The 19,139-nt window shown below is 37.0% G+C and overlaps 1 protein-coding gene across 3 annotated transcripts in view; it reads right to left on the reverse strand.

Annotated features, from left to right (window-relative positions):
* FSTL5 (follistatin like 5) overlaps positions 1-19,139 on the reverse strand; it is a 310,918-nt gene that overhangs the window by 142,522 nt on the left and 149,257 nt on the right. For all 3 annotated transcript variants that reach the window (XM_009639992.2, XM_009639990.2, XM_009639989.2), the window contains exon 4: positions 13,500-13,696. In XM_009639992.2, coding sequence (XP_009638287.1) covers positions 13,500-13,696 — 197 coding nt within the window. The remainder of the gene's footprint in view (positions 1-13,499; positions 13,697-19,139) is intronic.

The following is a 19,139-nucleotide window of genomic DNA, read 5'->3' on the forward strand; positions in this document are numbered from 1 at the left end:
AAAAGGAATGTGTTCAGTTATTATTCATGTAAATAGAAAATTTCTAAACAAATAACAGAAAATAAAAGGAGCATTAGAGCAAAGAGAAAGGACACTAACACTTTATCCTACCAGAAGTAATCTAAATATTAATGTAAAAGCATTATAAAAGATAATAACTTTGTTAGTACATTAGAAAGTATGAAAACCATTCACAAAGAAAAATCACCACAAAACCAGCTTTAGCTATTATTAATTAAAGATACATACTACGCTACCTGAATATTAGTGCTAGCTACTCCTCAAGCCTGTTTATTAAGTTCCCATTAAAATGAATTAAGAAAAAATAAAAGTGTGTAGATCTTACAGCTGGTACATAAAGGACAAAAATGTAGCCTGGGAAAAATTAGTAACTCTAAGACCGTTGTAATTGTATAAGTAGTGGTAGAGTTATAATAGTATGTACTGAAAATTTCACTCTAGAAGAAATCTCTGAGATTTTAAGGCCATGAAATGTCCTTAAATTCACAGCTGGTTCATGAAAAAAGAACATTTAGGGTGAAAAGCATTGTTCCTTTGCTTGTTTTTCATAAAAGGTGGTCTGAAATAGTTTAAAACACTGGTTCCCTCTAGCTTCAATTGTACAAATACGGATTAAACTTTACATGTAATAAGTGCAATAAGACCTTTGTCAAAGCCCACCAACACCTGCCACTATAGTACCAAATTGCATATTAGTGTTCTCAGCTTCAAACCTTTCAGCTGACACATCTTATGATGCTTTTCATTTATAATTGCTCAGTTTTATTTAAAATAAAAATAACAATAATTAAAGATTAGCCAGAATGATTGAGATATTTCCAAGACTGATGCCATGGACAAGTATGATTTAATTTCCTGGCAATTATTTAATTTTCACCTTCAGTAAACCCACAATTTTGATTACAGATACAAGATTCAATGTTTGCTTATATATAGGCATCTTTATGCTAGTAATATACTTTGGGATTCTTTGGATAATTCATTCAGTTTTGATAAACTCTCCAAAAACTTTTGTAAGGATGGATTTTGGAAGGTATAGAAGCGATTTCATATCACGATTAATCTTAATTATCTGTGATTTGCTGCTAAAAGGGCTGTTCCGCTTTCACCCAACAGGAATTCTCTTGTGCTGGATCCCAACTCTGCGATGTGATCTGTGGATCAGATGAAATCTCTGATCTCAAGCAAAATTAATCTTGGTGGAAATTTTGTTTGTTTGTTTTCTCTTGAAGGGGTGGAGGATTAACATTCTATCACAAGAGGATTCTAACTCAGAACAGCTATTAGGGTGTGAGGATTTGGACCTTGAGAAATTACTTGTTTCTGTAGCAGCCTGCAGCTAGATCAGATCAACTGTGATATGAAATTACAACCTATATGAGACTCCAGCAAAGCAAAGATGACTACTTTCCAAGCAATTAGCCAACAGAGAAGTCACTTCGCAACTTACATTAGCATCAAATGTTTTAAAATCATCATCAGAGTCCCTAACTCACCGGGCTGATGAGACCTTTTTTCTTCCTGACATTACCTTTTAACAGATCTTCACATACCAGTGAAGTTCCATAGGATGGGATATGTAATTACACAGCACAAATATTCAAAAAGGGCAAAAAAATTATCAGTATTGCTTCAAGAAATAAACAGTGGAATTCACAGGTAAAGACTGTGAATATTTTTTGTGTTTCTAAATGCTGTCACGACGTGATATTTTAACAGTCTTCTAGGAAATACAGTCTGCCAGACAACCCCATTTTTCATTTTCTTTTACTTATGTAAGCGATTTAATTTACAAAGGCATCTTGCTAAACATAATAGCTTCTTATAAGTATTTTTAATTTCACACCCCACATCATTACAAGAGAAAAATAATACTATGCAGTATCAATAAGCCAGGTACTGCATGAATAATAATGTCAGTAATTGCAAAACCTGAAAAAAAAAAATGTCAGTAAGGAGTCATCAATGGCTGAAAAAATCCAGTGGGATTCTGAGACTTTAGGGTTTCATCCCAATTTTTTTCAATAATTTAAAGATAAATACAAAAAGAAAATTGGCAGATGGCATATACTGTCGAGGTGAATAATAATGAGGAGAGGGACAGGGCAGCATATGGAATGAAACGGATCACATGGTTGGATGTTTTCAGGAAAAGAATCTGTGTTTTCACAGAGCCAAATGTAAGGTCATTCATCTAAAAATAAGAACCTAGACCATAACTTAATGAGGATAAATGGGCCTTGGAAAGCATTTTATCTGAAAAAGAGGCAGGATTTGCTGTAGATAAGCAAGACTCAAATTCGAGGATCGTTCTGTAGCCTCACCAAGCATTATGGTTTTTTGAAGCATAACAAGTTGACTGGGGTTAGAAAGGCAATGGTGGGACTGATACTGCAAGAGAACATTCAGTTTTGACTTGCACATATTTAAATTTAACATTAAGAAACTAGACGGGAACTTTTCAAGTTAGAAAGGATCCATAAAAATAATCAGAAGCCTGCTGAAGAGACTTTTACATTAAAAGAGCTAAGAAAAATCAATCTTTATAGGTTTTGGAGGTTTGGGGTTTGTTTTTTTTTTTTTTAAAGGGAGACTAAGAATTGACCATATCACATTCCATAGGTACTTTCATAAGTGAAAAAAATAAATATGGATGCTTCAAATTTGGCAAGCAAAAGTTAATAGGACAAAAAAAAAAATCAATAACACCTCTGAAACCAAAAAAGAAAAGCTACAGGAACAATTAACCTTGAATCCTGGGACTCTTAAGTTCTCATTGATGTTTTCAAATCAAGGCTGCACACTTCCTTTGTAGATGTTTTTTGCTTCAGCCAAAAGCAAGACATTATGTTTTTTTAATTAAAAGTATAGGATAAATAAATAAAAGTCCATGTCTATGATACACAAGTTAGATTACATGATCGTTTATCATCGTGTGTGTGTGTGTTAAGTTTTAAATTCTATTAATCTCTGTCCATGGAGGAGAGAAGAGTAAAATTCAAGGAAAACAATTCTTGAGTCAATTCTTCAAACCCAGCCTGTCTACTCCTTGGTTAAACTAAACAGTAATTCATTAGGAAGGCAGAACAGAAACAGGCAAAATTTTAGTGAGTCACATCCTAGAAACAAAATTCTTATTATGCCTGACTGAGACAATCTGCACATTTTTATGATTGTGCCACAGAAGTCATGCCTGGGATTATTTGATTTCAGACTTCTGAGTTGAAAATCCATACCAGATAATGTTCAAATACATTTATACTCAGAAATTTTACTTTACATTTCCATAAAGACAGTGAAGTATTTGCTTTCCATACCGTGAACAGGTAAAATGTAAGATATAGAGCAAAACTGCTGGTCCATTTATGGTTCATTGTGAAACCCCATAAATACTGAAAACTTAGAAACTTATCTAAATTTTCAAATTAAATATAGCTTTTCAAAACTATGAACCTTATCCTTGAGAACCGAATGCACTTTGAAACATGGAGGAAGGATTTGTATTATTTGGAAAATACTGTATTTTTCAAAGATACAGCACACAATTATTTATTTCCCATGAAACAACATACTGTTAGCTAAGTTCAAAGCCTCTTAGGAATTTAGTCAGTACTACTGCAAATATTACGAGACTGGGAAAGGTAATCTGATTAAAAATGACAAACTGCATGTCAGAATAGATTGTTTCATTCATTTCAATTTGATTTCTGACAGCCACAATGAAAAGTCTGCAGATGTTACTAAATTAGATCACAAATAACACAACATTTATTTTATTAGTCCACCTTACCAAAAGTTTTGTGGGTCAGTGGTTTTTTGCTTGCCAGTGATTGATGTTCACTATCTACTTCCCCAAAGAAAATACTACAGAAATACAACTACAAACAAAAACTTCCTTTACAGCAAATATAGTGGTTTAGTTAATGTGTGTTTGTCTTTCCTAAAAGCAAGTGTCTCATCACAACAGTATCACTTAGTGCTTGATCTAGAATACACCAAACACTGTGGGCATTGTGCTCCAAATTAATTCTGACTACACGAGGGGGTTCAATCACTTTCTTTCACCATCTTCCACAGTAGTATAACTTTGTGGAAATTAAAAGAATTGATCAGTTATGAAATCAAATTAATAATAAAGGTTGGTAAATTGTTCCTTGTTTTAACTTCCCGTAACCCAGCTAAATCAGTATTCTTCTTACAGTTTACCAACATGTTCTGTTGGGCAGCAACATCATCCTTTATTTGGTGCCTGCAGTAGAGCATTACCTTCAGGCACTTGAGGTAGAGTGAATAAAGACATGGAACTTCTACACCACAGAACACGTCATGACACAGAGATCCCTGATCAAACAGAGATCTCAACTGGTAAATCCACACAGAGTGGCATGTAAAAGCATGGACTCAATTTCAGTTAAGGGTATTATCTCAGTGTTGTCCCATACTAATTGAGTTACATTGCCCAGATATGAAGTTTCTCTCTGCAAACTACTCCAGTGAGAGTCACGCTTCCCTGCCTTGCTGCTTCCACACTGAACAGGGGGAAGACCTAATTGACTCAGAAGATGCAAGATGCATCCTTAGATGTCTACAAGTATTATGCTAAAGTTGTAGATGTCTAGTCCACATTATAGGACCAGAATAGGTATTAGGACCACACAGATGGCATGAGTAAAATTCTGCACCTCAGAATTAGACTGTAGTGGGTTTGTGTGGCAAGGTCTTGGTAGCGGGGGGGCTACAGGGGTGGCTTCTGTGAGAAGCTGCTAGAAGTTTTCCCTGTGTCCACCGCTGGCCAAGGCCAAGCCAACCAGTGACGGTGGAAGCGCCTCTGTGATAACATATTCAAGAAGGAAAAAAAACCTGGCTGCGTCTCAGTAGCAGGAGAGAAAAGAGAAGTGAGAGGATGCGAGAGAAAACAGCCCTGCAGATGCCCAGGCCAGTGCAGCAGGAGGGGCAGAAGGTGCTCCAGGTGCTGGAGCAGAGATTCCTCTGCAGCCCCTGGTGCAGCCCATGCTGAGGCAGGCTGTCCCCCTGCAGCCCAGGGAGGACCCCACGCCAGAGCGGATGGATGCCCAATGGAAGGAGGCTGTGACTCCGTGGGAAGCCTGCACCAGATCAGGTTCCTGGCAAGCCATTGCGGACCTGTGGGGGGAGCAGCCCAGGCTGGAGCAGGTTTGCTGGCAGAACTTGTGACCCCCAAGGGGACCCAATGCTGGAGAAGTCTGCTCCTGAGGGACTGCACCCCATGGAAATTATGAACCCATGCTGGAGCAGTTCGTGAAGAACTGTAGCCCATGGGAAGGACTCACGTTGGAGAAGTTCATGGAGGACTGTCTCCTGTGAGAGAGACCCCACGTGTGAGCAGGGGAAGAGTCCTCTGCCTAGGATGAAGAAGCGGCAGAGACAACGTGTTTTGAACTGTCCTCAACCCCCCTTCCCATTCCCCTGCACCGCTGGGGGGAGTAGGTAGAGGAACTGGGAGTGAAGTTGAGCCCAGAGAAGAAGGGAGAGGTGGGGGGAAGGTCTTTTAAGATCTAGCAGTTTTTATCCTCTCCTTCTCTGATTTTGATTGATAATAAATTAATTTTATCAAGTTGAGTCTGTTTTGCCCATGATGGTAACTGACAAATGATCTCTCCCTGTCCTTATCTCAATTCACAAGCCCTTTGATTTTTTTTTTTTTTTTTTTCTCTCCTCTGTCTAGTTAAAGAGAGGAGTGATAGAGCGGCTTTGGTGGCCCCCTGGCACCCAGCCAGGGTCAAACCACCACACAGACCCTGAACTACCAGCACCCTGAGCCTGTGGCTTTGGAGCTAACCAACAGAAAACTATGTTTACATGAGTACAAACAGAATCCTGCACCATTACACTTTGTGTCCACTTCCAGTTAGCACCAGCACTTGGACCTACCCAGGAAATGAAGCTGGGTCCAGCTTCCTTCACAGCCTGTTGCTGTGTTTCAAAGGACACCATTTCACAGGACATAATTTAAGAGTCATTAAGCCAGAGAGAAGTGAAGAAGCGTAACTGCTTGGCCTAACCTCGAGGTCATTGGCTAGATAAAGGGATATCCAAGGTAACCCCAGCTTCAGAAACTGTTTCTTCGGTATTTTGCATTAGCCAATCACTAGACTGTGCCCACACAATCTGGTGTCTAAGGTCCTCTTGTTTAAAAACATTTCTTCTCAGTCACTAGGCAAGGACTTTGCTCCTAGCCAGAAACAGAAATTAGTAGCTGCAAGATCATCTAGCAGTAGATTTCGCAACGCTTACATACCCCTGATGATCCTAAATGTTCTGTTTGGACTGAAGAAAAGACTTCAAGCTGTCTATCCAGGTATATGATATATTCACATGTTGTAAATATATACACAAGGGTATTAATCTAATACCCAGATATAGGGTAGAATAAATCTCATTTTAAAAGCTATTCATAGTCTTTTTTTTCTTACATGCCATTCCAGTAGCCAAAGAACTAAATTCTAATCCAGAGTAACTGAATTATCTGTCACACAAGAAAATACTGTGAAGTGCTTCTACTTGATAAAAGCAAAGGCAGCAAACAGATCAAGATGTGCTATATTCATGGTGTTTGTAAGCTATATCTCACTACTAATCCCTAAGATGTTTTCTTTTATTTTCTTCCAATTTTAAAGTTTCATGTAGGATTCTTATTTTTATTTTGAATCTAGAATTGAATATAGTGCACATTCAGTTTTTCTTAGATTAGTGATAGTAAAAACAGAAAATACAACCTAAATAATAAGGTATCCCTAACTAACAGCAGAAAATAAATAGCACTACTGTTTAACAGGTAAAATGTGCTTCTGCCTATGCTACATGTAGGAAACACCAAAGTTGATTAAAAATCTGAAAAGAGGAGATAGTCTGTATCGGGTTTGCAAGGCAAGGTTTTGGTAGCTGGGGGTGCTACAGGGATGGCTTCTGTGAGAAGCTGCTAGAAGCTTCCCCTGCGTCTGATAGAGCCAATGCCAGCTGGCTCCAAGACGGGCCTGCCACTGGCCAAGGCCGAGCCCATCAGTGATGGTGGTAGTGCCTCTGGGATAACATAGTTAAGAAGGGTAGGGGGAAAAAAAAAAGCCTCCCATGGAACAGTAGCCGGAGAGAGAGAGAAGTGAAAGGGTGTGAGTGAAAACAGCCCTGCTGTTTTCAGCAAGGTCAGTGCAGAAGGAGGCGGAGGAGGTGCTCCAGGCACTGGAGCAGAGATTCCCCTGCAGCCCCTAGTGAAGACCATGATGAAGCAGGCCGTCCCCCTGCAGCCCATGGAGGTCCACAGTGGAGCAGACCTCCATCCACCTGCAGCCCAGGGAGGACCCCACACCGGAGCAGGTGGATGCCTGAAGGAGGCTGTGACCCTGTGGGAAGCCTGTGCTGGAGCAGTCTGCTCCTGAGGGACTGCACCCCATGGAAAGGATGGACCCCATGCTGGAGCAGCTCGTGAAGAACTGTAGCCTGTGGGAAGGATTCACGTTGGAGAAGTTTGTGGACTGTCTGCCATGGGAGGGACTCCATGCTGGAGCAGGGGCAGCGTGTGAGGAGTCCTCCCCCTGAGGAGGAAGGAGTGGCAGAGACAGCGTGTGGTGAACCAACCCCAACCCCCATATTCCCTGTCTCCCTGAGCCACTCGAGGAGGAGGTAGAAAAAATCAGGAGTGAAGTTGAGCCCGGGAAGAAGGGAAGGGTGGGGGGAAGGTGTTTTAAGATTCAGGGTTTTTTTTATCCTCTCCTACTCCCAATTTGACTGGTAATAAACTAATTTCACCAAGTTGATTCTGTTTTGCCCATGATGGTAACTAGCGAATGATCTCTCCCTGTCCTCATCTCAACTCATGAGACTTTCAGTACATTTTTCTCTCCCCTGTCCAGCTGAGGGGAGTGGTAGAGTGGCTTGGTAGCACCTGGCATCCAGACAAGGTTCGCCCATCACATAGGCTTATTATCCCTTCTCCCAGTTCCAAGTCCTCCAAATAACATAGCAATACCACTCATAAGATGCGAAATCAAAAGTAATAAAGGTAAAAATTTAAAGGCCAGGACTCCACAAAGTATTTTGATCAGAGTTTGACAAACCAATGCTGACAGAAAAGATGCAATTTATGTTAGTTGTAGCTGTGCAAACAAGTGCCATGAAGTATCAGCAGCATAAAGTGCAACAGTATTATCATTAATACAGGAATAAAACCAGAAAAAGTTGTGGGTGGTTTTTTTTTTCCCCTTTCAGATCTCAGTGGCATAACATAGGGAACACAGTTTAGGATTCTTAATCTTTGAATGAAAAGATGGAGCCATAATTCAGGCCAAGTTGGTATGTAAAAAAAGGACACACATCTGTTCTCAATCCACAAAAAGCAACAGTTTGTTAGCAAATATAATAACTGACAGTGATTGAAGCAAATCTGAGAAAAAAAGAACTTAGAATAAACACCAGGAAGAAATTAATTAAAATATTATCTTACCTATACCTTTAACAGCAATTAATGCTGCATTAAACAAACTAATTAAATGTATAATTCCTTCAAATTACATTTTTTTAGGTAATATATAGTAGCCAAGCCATTTATAGTTACAGCTCTACTCATCTACAGAGAGTGTATTCTTCTAAGGTATGGCATATTTCTGAGATTTACGGATAAGTACACATACATACACTTAGCCATAAAGACAGCAGTACTTTGTTTCCTATTGAAAATGTGTTGTTTCTTAGTACATTTTGCATTAGAACTTTTGAATTGATGCGTTATGCAAAGATGCAATATATATATATACACATGCCCACACCCCAACCTTGCGTACTCATCTGAAAACACACATGGGAACGTAACATTATTCAAAGGTTCATTACACTTTATGAGAAACCCGTATTTCTGATATTTCTGATGTCACCTGCAATTGAAGCATATTAAACTGATACGTAAAAATGGCATATTTAATCTTAGAGTAGTTCCCATAACTTCCACTTATCATTCCTTGAAACAATGATGAACTTAGTACAGTTTCCTGAGAGCGAGTGGTTCTTTTGGCTCTTTCTTAATTGTTTTTGTTTGGTGTCACTAACTGGAATTAAATGACACTGAGAAAACATCAAAATAAAATGCAGAAGTAAGGACGAGTTTTTATAAAAATGTGATGTATTTTCATTTTTCTTATGTTAACCTGGTAAATAACAGAAATATATCCAGGTAATAACTGAAATTACAGATATTATTTCATAAATAAGGATGCTAAATTCTTTCCTTGACTCCAGAAAATAGATCATTAAAAAGCAGGAAAAGAGGAGGAAAATTTATTATTCTTTTATATTCATCTTGCTTTCAAACTATGTCACTTCCCTTTTCCATCAAATTTTGCTTTCTTAGCTCACTAGTGTAAAAAATAAATAGAAGGAAAACAGCTCTAAGTCTAATCAAGTATAGCTTATTTCACTTTCACACACAGAAGGAACTTGAATTTCACTGTTGAGCAAGATTAAGTATTCTTAGAGCTTATGTATCTTTCACTGATGGCACCTAGAAAAGGCTTACTGTTTATAAAATGGCAATTCCACCATACAGGAATAACCGCATTCATCACTGGAAAAACACATTTTGTTCCCATGCCTCCCCATAACACTTCTGGTGTTTCTTCTCTTCTATACAACAACAATAATATAGAGTAATCAAGCAGTCTACAGCAATTGAAACACTGACGTTCCACGTATAACTTTGTACTAAATTCAGTTTGTTTTTCCATAAGATAAAAGACAGTAGATAAACAAGTGAGTCTGTTAACAACTGAATATTCATAGCTAACCAGAAGAATCAATTACCTTCCTTCATCTGGGATTCATTTAAATTCTTTCAAAGGGCTTTAAAAACAAACCAAACCCTTCAAGGAACCACTCCATTTTACTAGAAATCTTGAAGATATGTTGCATTTACATTAGACCGGAGGTGACGAAATTGATGAAAATTCTGCTTATTTCATAGCCCACCCTTTTGGAAGGGCAGATGCTCTTTCTGATTAGTACCTACCTCTTAAAACAAGAGTGGTCTAAAAGGCTAACTTCATCAGTAAGTCCTTTCAAAATCAAGCCACATCTGACTTGCCAATATAGGATTTGGAAACTAGAACATTAAATGAGTTAGGCTCAGCAGTGAAAACAGTCAAGTCAGAGAAGAATTTACCTTGGAAAAAAAACATTCACTTAGCCTGCATGGAGCTACATAATCCCACCACTTTTCTACCTTCACTGCAGACTACATTTACATTGTGTAATGGAGGTAAAATTATTTATTAAGTGTAATTCTGTATTAGACTACAAAGCCATGAAAAAAGTTATACCCAGATGCCAGAATTGTTCATATTAAAGGAAAAAAAAAAATAGCCTGCCAATTTTTAATTTGTTACAATACCTAAAATATTTTTTAAATTTTTTTTCACTATTTGAAATAGCTTTTTTAATAAAAAGCACTATTTTTTCCTTTTCTGGAAAGGAATATTCATTTCTCTTGCATCAAGACGCAAATGCAAGAACCTTATGATTTCTGATCCAAAATACATCAATAAAAATTGGAGTGTTGCTGTCACAATTTCCAATCTCCAACGGATTCATTGAAATTTTACATTATGTAGGATGACACCTATGAGATAATAAAGTGCAATCCAAGAGCCTAATTGCACTCATTGCACAGCAAGATTGAGGAGATATAAAATTCAAGGTGCACTAAAAACTGAAGTTCAATATTCATGTGAATATAAATTAACTTCAGGAGTCCTTGTTGTTTTCTACAACAAATATGTTATTTTTTGTATTCCCATAATATGATTAAATTTAAAATGGAGACATGCAGTATTAGTTATGACAGGTCTGCAGATTTCAAAGTTGTGGCTGTATTATGAGTGCAACTGAGAAAAATTCTCCTAAATCCTGAGTACATTTTCAAGAGTACAATAACGTCTCCCATTCAGCCCTGGGGAAGTTCAAAGACTTTTCTAACATTCCTCCACCACCACCACCACACCTTGCCCCTCAATAATCACATTCTCAAGAAAGTTAACGGGCCCAGCATTCTCTCAGTGGCAGGGACATCTCTCACACTATGAATATCACCCTCCAGGTAGTGTATTCAAGATGAGGTATTTTTGTTTCTTTTCTCCTACTACTGCAATTCCAAGTTTTAGAAACACTGAGAGCTATCATATACACTAAGGGCAGAAGAGAGCGAGAGTCTAATCCCACCTTGCAAAACAGCCCTGATTTATGTTCAACAAGAACAAAAAAAATTCATTGAGCTAAACTACAGGAGGATGAAAAAAAAGTGTTGAGTTTTCAACAATCAAAGATAATGCTATCAAACCCAGTGTATTTCATTTAAAGATATTGTTCTGAGTTCTTTTAACTTGGTTCTCTGTGAAGACTTAAGACGACAAGTCATGTACTTGGTTTGTTTTCAGTAAACATGCAGACTAAAATCTTCCTCTATCAGATGAAGGCAAAGATTTACAAATACTGAGATTATACAGGAGCTGAGTTCTTAACTGCAAAGCCATATACTATTCTGTGTTTCGCAAAGGCGATTCAGTGTTTCCTTTTGTCATCTGAAAGGGAGACAAAAGTTCTCAGCTGAAGGTTCTGCTATCAAGAAGGCTTCATGAGAAACAGGTATAGCTTCTCTTTTTTTCTTCTCTATTCAGACTGACTGAAGAACGATTTCTGAGGGCAACAGATTAGCTGGTTGTGTCTCTTGCAAAACGTACAATAACAAACCACACAGCACTAACAATGAATTTATTTTACATTATTCTTTAGATTGAATAATTTGATGTCCTAGCAAATGAATTCTAGCAAAACCACAAAGCACCATGTTTGGGTTTTAAGACTGTTTGACCTGTTCCCATACTTGTGAAAAAGCGATACTTTACAATGGCAATTGTAAAGTAATTTTAGTAGGAAAAATGTATGTGGGAAAAGTATGTACGGAAAGTTTGAAAACACCATAATGGATTTTTTAATTTTTTTTTTTTAAACTAAGTTTGACACAAAGAAATAAAGGAAAGAGGAAAAGTATACATGTAGCAACTGAATAGAAAAGAATTGTTTCTTTATACAAACCTGGAAATTCTGCAAAGTATTTTTGATACTGACCTTCAGGGCTAGTACTTTAGTCCTGCTCCTCTAAGGAAAAGAACACGATTCACTGATAATTAAATAATGGATTGCAGTGGTGAAAGTATTCAACTATTTTACAGTAGTTTTGTGAGTGTTATGGCAACAAAGTCAAGCTATTTTCAAGTGGTAATGATGGATTTAAAATTCAGTTTCTTTAGACTGCCAACAAATACACTAATCACTATCACACTGTTTCAAGTGTTAGTGACATACATCTATAAACATTAAATAATAAGTGCACATCTGTATCTGTGACTCCTATGTCTGTTATGTATTCATATAGCATATTGATGAAAAAAAAAAGTATTATTTGTAAAATATATACAGGCACCAAATTCCAAGGAAAGCTGAAGTTCTGAAAGAGGCTAAAAAACCAGCAGGAAATTCCCAATCTTATAAAGTACATAAAATTAATTTTTAATTTTTTTTTTAAGTGCATAATTTAAATTATTTGAAATGATACCTATGTTTGCATGCAGCCTCTGGTCCTGGAATTTGCCACTAAAAATTTAGAAGGTAACTGTATAGAAATGATAACTCCAGCCTAACAATTTAGGTACTATACATTCACTTGTAAATATTTCTTAACACTGCCATGCAACTTAAAACATAGGATATTGATCAACAGTGACATCTAACAAATATTATTTATTTTGAATTTTTAGGTGGCTACCTAGTGTTAGACTCATTAATACAGCTCAGCCACAGTTAGGTGTCTCAAACATGGACTTCTACATTATCTACTAAAACAAAGTACATTTACCATAACAACATTCTTCAATAGAGTTAACCCTTCTAGGTAGATTAAAGCTAGTGCTGTCATGCCTACCAGAGCAACAATTATTGGTTTAGATCTTCCATTAGTTAAAGTTTACTGTTTAGAGACTACGATGAATTCTCTAAGACTACTTCTGTATTTCTCTAGCCCTGATTTGTATAAAGCAATAAAACTTGTTCAGTATTACAGAAGTGATTTAAAATATAATTTTAATTTTTTCAACTTCTAAAATACATCTATACAGTTGGACTTCACAATAGCACACTGTGGATAATGAAACTACTCCTAGTCAAAGCAACCTATACTGTTCTAACCCCCTAAGATATATCCCAAAGAACTGTATTCAAATTTCTGAATAATCACTGCATAATTTCTGAATACCTCAGCTTTTCCAAAATTCTTGAATGAAGTTTTCCACCTCAGAGGCTCACATATATTTTCTAAAGTGAAAGCATCCTAAGACATGTGTGTAAGACCTGACAAAGACAAATGAATAGTTACTGTGCTAACGGAAACAAAATCTAAATCTTACCTGAGATAATTCATTAGTGTCCACAAGTCCATTGTTGTCTGAATCAAAATAATTAAACATCTCATCTACAAGAATTTTCTTTAAAGCAATTTTCTCATCAACAGTTTTGTCTTTTGATTGTGCAATGTATCTCCGATTTTGTAGATCCAATAACATATTTTTCACTTTGTTGTATTCAGTAGGTTTGCATTTATCCCCTAAAAAAAGAAAATATACAACAAGATTATTTTGAATTTGATTTCTTATCAAAAGTTTAAAAGTAAATAAAAAAAAATTGGAAAAGCAGAGAGTATTAGTTTCTTTTAATAATACCAACAGGGTTGCTTTATGAGATAAGGAATTTGTTCTCTGGTAGTTTGATCAATATTATTTCTTTGTCAGGTCTTCAAATTAAGGCAAAAAAATTATTGCACTTCCATGCACTTTCTGTAGACAAAACTTTCTGTGTATGGAAAGTAAGGAAAGTTTTAACAGTTTCCAAGCCTGTACTTTTTTCATTTAAATCATTCTGGAAAGGTGCACCTGAAGATTTTTTAAAATGTTACCTTTGGTAAAGCATTTTGCATAAACATTCGTGAAGTGAATACTGCAATGTAATATAGGCAGTAAAACCTGAAAAATGATAGAAAATGATACACTGAAAATAATATATTTCATAATAATATTTGACTTCAGAAAGTAGAAATTACACTTGAGTGCTCATAAGCTAGCTTTACCTTTTCATTTACTGGACATACCAAACTTATTTGAACATGAGAAGGTGGGATTGCCAGAGGAAGAGAAATGAAACCTTTGACAGGATCTAGTTTATTCTTTTCATTATCAAGTCTTCTATAAAGCAGAAATTGCTGCAGTAAATGTCCTACATATAGCGATTACAGCCAGTACTTACTCTAAACCAATGCATAACATGGTGTATGTCTGGTATTCTCTTATATCAGTCACTGTATATTTTAAATTGAACAGAGAAACAGTTTAGAAGTTTTTGTTTTTATTAAGATCATAGAATCATAGAATGTTTTGGGTTGGAAGGGACCCCGAGAGGTCATCTAGTCCAACCCCCCTGCAGTGAGCAGGGACACCACTAACTAGATCAGGTTGCTCAGAGCCCCGTCCAACCTGGTCTTGAATGCTTCCAGGGATGGGGCCTCCACCACCTCTCTGGGCAACCTGTTCCAGTGTTTCACCACCCTCATTGTAAAGAATTTCTTCCTTATATCCAGTCTAAACCTACCCTGGTTTAGTTTAAAACCATTACCCCTTGTCCTGACACAGCTGGCCCTACTAAAAAGATTTTCCCCATCTTTCCTATAGGCCCCCTTTAGGTACTGAAAGGCCGTAATTAGGTCTCCACGCAGTCTTCTTTTCTCCAGGCTGAACAACCCCAACTCTTTCAGCCTGTCCTCATAAGAGGAATACCTTACTATTTCAAAATTTTTTTTGTAAGATGAGATATGTAAATACAGACCAGCAAAATACCACGTATTCGTTGCAAACATATATTTACAGTTAGCTACTAAACTTCAGGTAGAGAATTCAAGGCTAGAGCAATACACTGATTGGCAAAGAAAGCTATGTTCATTCTTCTTTTTAGATGTTACGATGAAGATACAAGTATTAATGAGGAATGATTATTTACCTTACAGAAATTGCTTAGGCAGTTGTTTTGCTTTGAAAATGGATCCCATTTAAGAAATGCCTAATTTACATGTATGAGACTGGTGTTTGTTATTTTGGTGTACTTAACGGTATATATATTATTATGTTGACTGTACCACTATGTACACCTCCATCACCATTTCATAAAGTAGAGAGAGAAAAAGTTCCTAAATGCTTCTCACCATCATGGCAAGACTCAGATCTAGAAGAGAATCCTATGATACAGGTTAAATTGTGGAAGTAGAAAAAAAAATGCTTTTAGGAATCAGAACCACTCTAGCATTATTTTTTTCTTCTGAAAGCCACTGCCGGTCACGCAGCTATCTGAAAACCCCAAGTGAAGTAACAGAAATAAAAAAAACCAAACTGCATTCAACTGACAGCCTCAGCTTACAGACAGTATTTGCATATTTGCCCTTACCTGCCAGAGGAACGGAGATGGTGACATACAATTTGTAAAAGTTCAGTTCTATGTGACAGTTTTTCAGGGGTCTAATGCAGAAATACCTAGTAGGGAAACGTGTATTCCTCATCCATTCTGGATCTGCAGCGAGCAATCCTTTCCATCCGAATGGATGCAGGCTCCAGGTGGTGGGGAGGGAAGAGAGCACTTAGCTTTAACACACTCTAGTTCATTTGGGTGAGCTCCAAAAGACTGGGCCAGGAAAACAAGTATCATCTTTGTCTCCCCTAGATAACTTTTTGGCTGCGGTATCCTCAGAGAGAGACAGTTTGGTTTTACTCTGGCGCAGCTGAAGTCTAACACCATTTTACTTACACTCCCAGTGGGAGAAGGAGGGGGCGGAGGGAGGGAAGACAACTCCTATTTCTTAGATATTATACTGCTCAGACCTAGTTACCATGTCCAGATTTTATGCCCTGTAAATTATTTTTGATCAAATGGTTCTCATTCTGCAATTCTAAAACGGCAAAGAGATATTTCCAGCTTAGAGATACGTAACGTAAATAAAGCAGTTTATTTCTTAATAATACCTATTAAAACTTCAATTTGTCACAGTATCTTTGACCAGTCACTACAGGTCTGAGTTAGAAAAAGAAATGGAAAATTAACAAACAAGTCATACTGACAATTTTCTTCTCCCCTGAGGCACAGGACAATGTCTCTCACTTTAATGATTGGTCAAGAATTGAATATAGGTTCTCACCTCTACAAAGACAATAATGAAGTTAATGTTCATTACAATTTTAAAGATTATTTACTTATAACTTTTGAACAACTTTTGCATGGATTGTACAAAGATTTCCAGATGAGAGACTAGACAAGGTAGAGTAAATTTAGAATAAAAAATTATGCATCACATGATCATGAAAGGCATCATAATAATTAGTTGGTTTTCCTACTTTTAACTCAAAACAGAGTTTACGGAAATAAGTTTTAAAGGAAGTTCAATCATAGTCCAATAAACACATTTTAATGCACCTTAGACATTCACTTTAGATCTAAAGCATAATGTATTCTCTCACAACAGAGACAGAAGAGAGAATACAATGCATTTTCTACACCATTTCTTTTTTGTACACTTCCCATTGCTTAGCACAAACTTCTGAAACCAGCATAACAGTCATATAAGAACACTTATCTATTACATGTTTATAAGCTATTTTTACAGTTTTTCCAGAAGGAAAAAACATTTGCACCATTCTTCTTAATGAACAACGTCAATGCTGCCTAATACAGAGTTATACGAGAGACTGCTCTTACGCCAAGTTTGACTACTTCTTGTATAAAAACTTCATTCATAAATTAATAATAGAAGACCGTTAAACTTTTTGTCACACTCTCTGCCTAGTAAAGCTACCATATCATCAGTGTCAACAAAATACTTTAAATTACATTGCATTAGAGTATATATGGCTTATATTACCTCATCAACAAAAGAACATAATTTTCTGACAATATGTTGCTAAAATCTGTTACAGGTGTTCTACACTAAGGTAACTTTCCATTTTTATTTTTCCTGTTCCTGTGATATCCTTTGGAAATATTTTTAACATGAAAAATAACTCAAACTTATCAATATGTTATATTAATTACTAACAGAAAATATTACTGCCTCTTTACTATTAATATAAATAGAATTAAGGAAAGATGATGCTACTTAATTGTATAAAACCCTAGCTTTTTGTAGATATTGAAACATTAATCACAATGGCAATCTGCAGAAAACCAGCTGTGAATAAGGTGAATACAGTTCACAAAGCAATTTCACGTTCCTACAACCCATCTTCAGCAGATGATCATTTTATACTCAACAACAAGCCTATCCTCTTTATGGGGTTGTGTGTACCACGTCTGTAAGTTAATAGCTGCAATTTGCTCTCAGTCTGTACCTGCTCACTCTACAGATCAACCTGACTGAATTACAGTCCCAGCCACGACAGTCCATTGGCTTCTAGTGTGTGGGTTTTATGTTCGCTAGAGCCCAGACTGATTCTTTTTGTGCTTCACTAAGTTGTTTGAAAGCTAGTCCTCATGACGAAAATATTGCTAACACCTTTTGGAAAAATCTCTGCTGACCATCATTTAAAGTTTGAAACAGATGCTATTTTGTTTCTTACTTATCTCAATAGGTTAGTCTGACCCATATGAAAGACACCTTTATCAACAGTAGCTTCAGACGCCCTACAGCCACACCATGCCACAGTTCTCTCTAGTATGGAAGCAGCATTCCCCTTATCCCTTTATCTGAAAAGGATGCCAAAGTCATCGCACATAAGCACATGGTTTGCATATAAGGAGGGGATACTCAGGCATTTAAGCTCATTAGCAGTGCTCTACAATATCTTAAAATTAACTTACAAAAAAACCCCATTACAAATAAATGTTTTGGTGTCTGTTGCCCTAGAGTTTGGGGGGGGTTTGGTGATTGTTCATGACAGATCATAAGTAAGGCAAGAATAGTCTGAATTACTTTTCATTCAGAGTGTAACGTACCCATTTGATAAATCTTGGGAGAAGCATAGACATCAGGGGTTTGGGTAGACAAAAGGTACATGCTGCACACATTATGAACAGTTGGTCACCTTTCCTATTTCCCTGTCTTATCATACTGATTGACAATATCAAACTTTAATGTTTGCGATGAAAGCTAGGTGATGTGCTTAGGTATTATAAGCATATAAGTAAAATTACCTGTCACTTGCAAACAGTAGTTAAGTTGTTCAAGAAATTGGTGAAAAGGGATTTCTAATTTTTTTAATTGCAGCAAATAAAAAAGGAGATAATCAGGAGAAAAATATTATCTGCCACTTATAGTTTATATACTTACATAAGGGTAACTTACACTCTTCAAAAAGAGCTTGAACCCTGCATAGAAATTGCACCCCAAAGTCTACATCCATTTTTTCCTATTATTGCTTTAGTTTTCATTATGTTTAGCAAAGTAATCTGTTGTAATATAATTATTACTTTTGATCCAACACCCACCTTTTAAAGTCTTACTATACATTCTAACAACAGATTTTAGTCTGGTAGCAATTGACCCTTCAGTTTATGATCCAAGCTAATTACAGTTGTGGTAAAACAGGCTTACACAGCTATACTACGTTAAAACATTTTCATTTTATATATAATTCAAAGTGGTCTTTACAGCAAAGGCTCCAGAGACTTGAACATAAGGACAAACATGACCGATGGATGCAACTGATAGATAAGGGGATCACAAGAAAACAATGAGACGCTGCTCGTCAACAAAATGAACAGTTGCATCAAAGCCTTGGGGAGGTTAGTGAAGGACTCTGGAGCGCAGGTCATTTTTTCCTCGCTCCTTCCAGTGGTGGCCAGAGACATTGGGCAATACGGGCGGACTCAATCTATTAACACGTGGCTCCGCGACTGGTGTCGCCGCCACAACTTTGGGTTCTTTGACCACGGGATGGTCTACACGGCACCGGGCTTGCTGGCATCAAATGGGAGCCAGCTTTCTCAAAAGGGGAAGAGGGTCTTTGCCCAGGAGCTTG

The sequence above is a fragment of the Egretta garzetta genome, unplaced genomic scaffold, assembly GCF_000687185.1.
Source record: "Egretta garzetta isolate BGI_Z169 unplaced genomic scaffold, ASM68718v1 scaffold615, whole genome shotgun sequence".
NCBI lineage: Eukaryota > Metazoa > Chordata > Aves > Pelecaniformes > Ardeidae > Egretta > Egretta garzetta.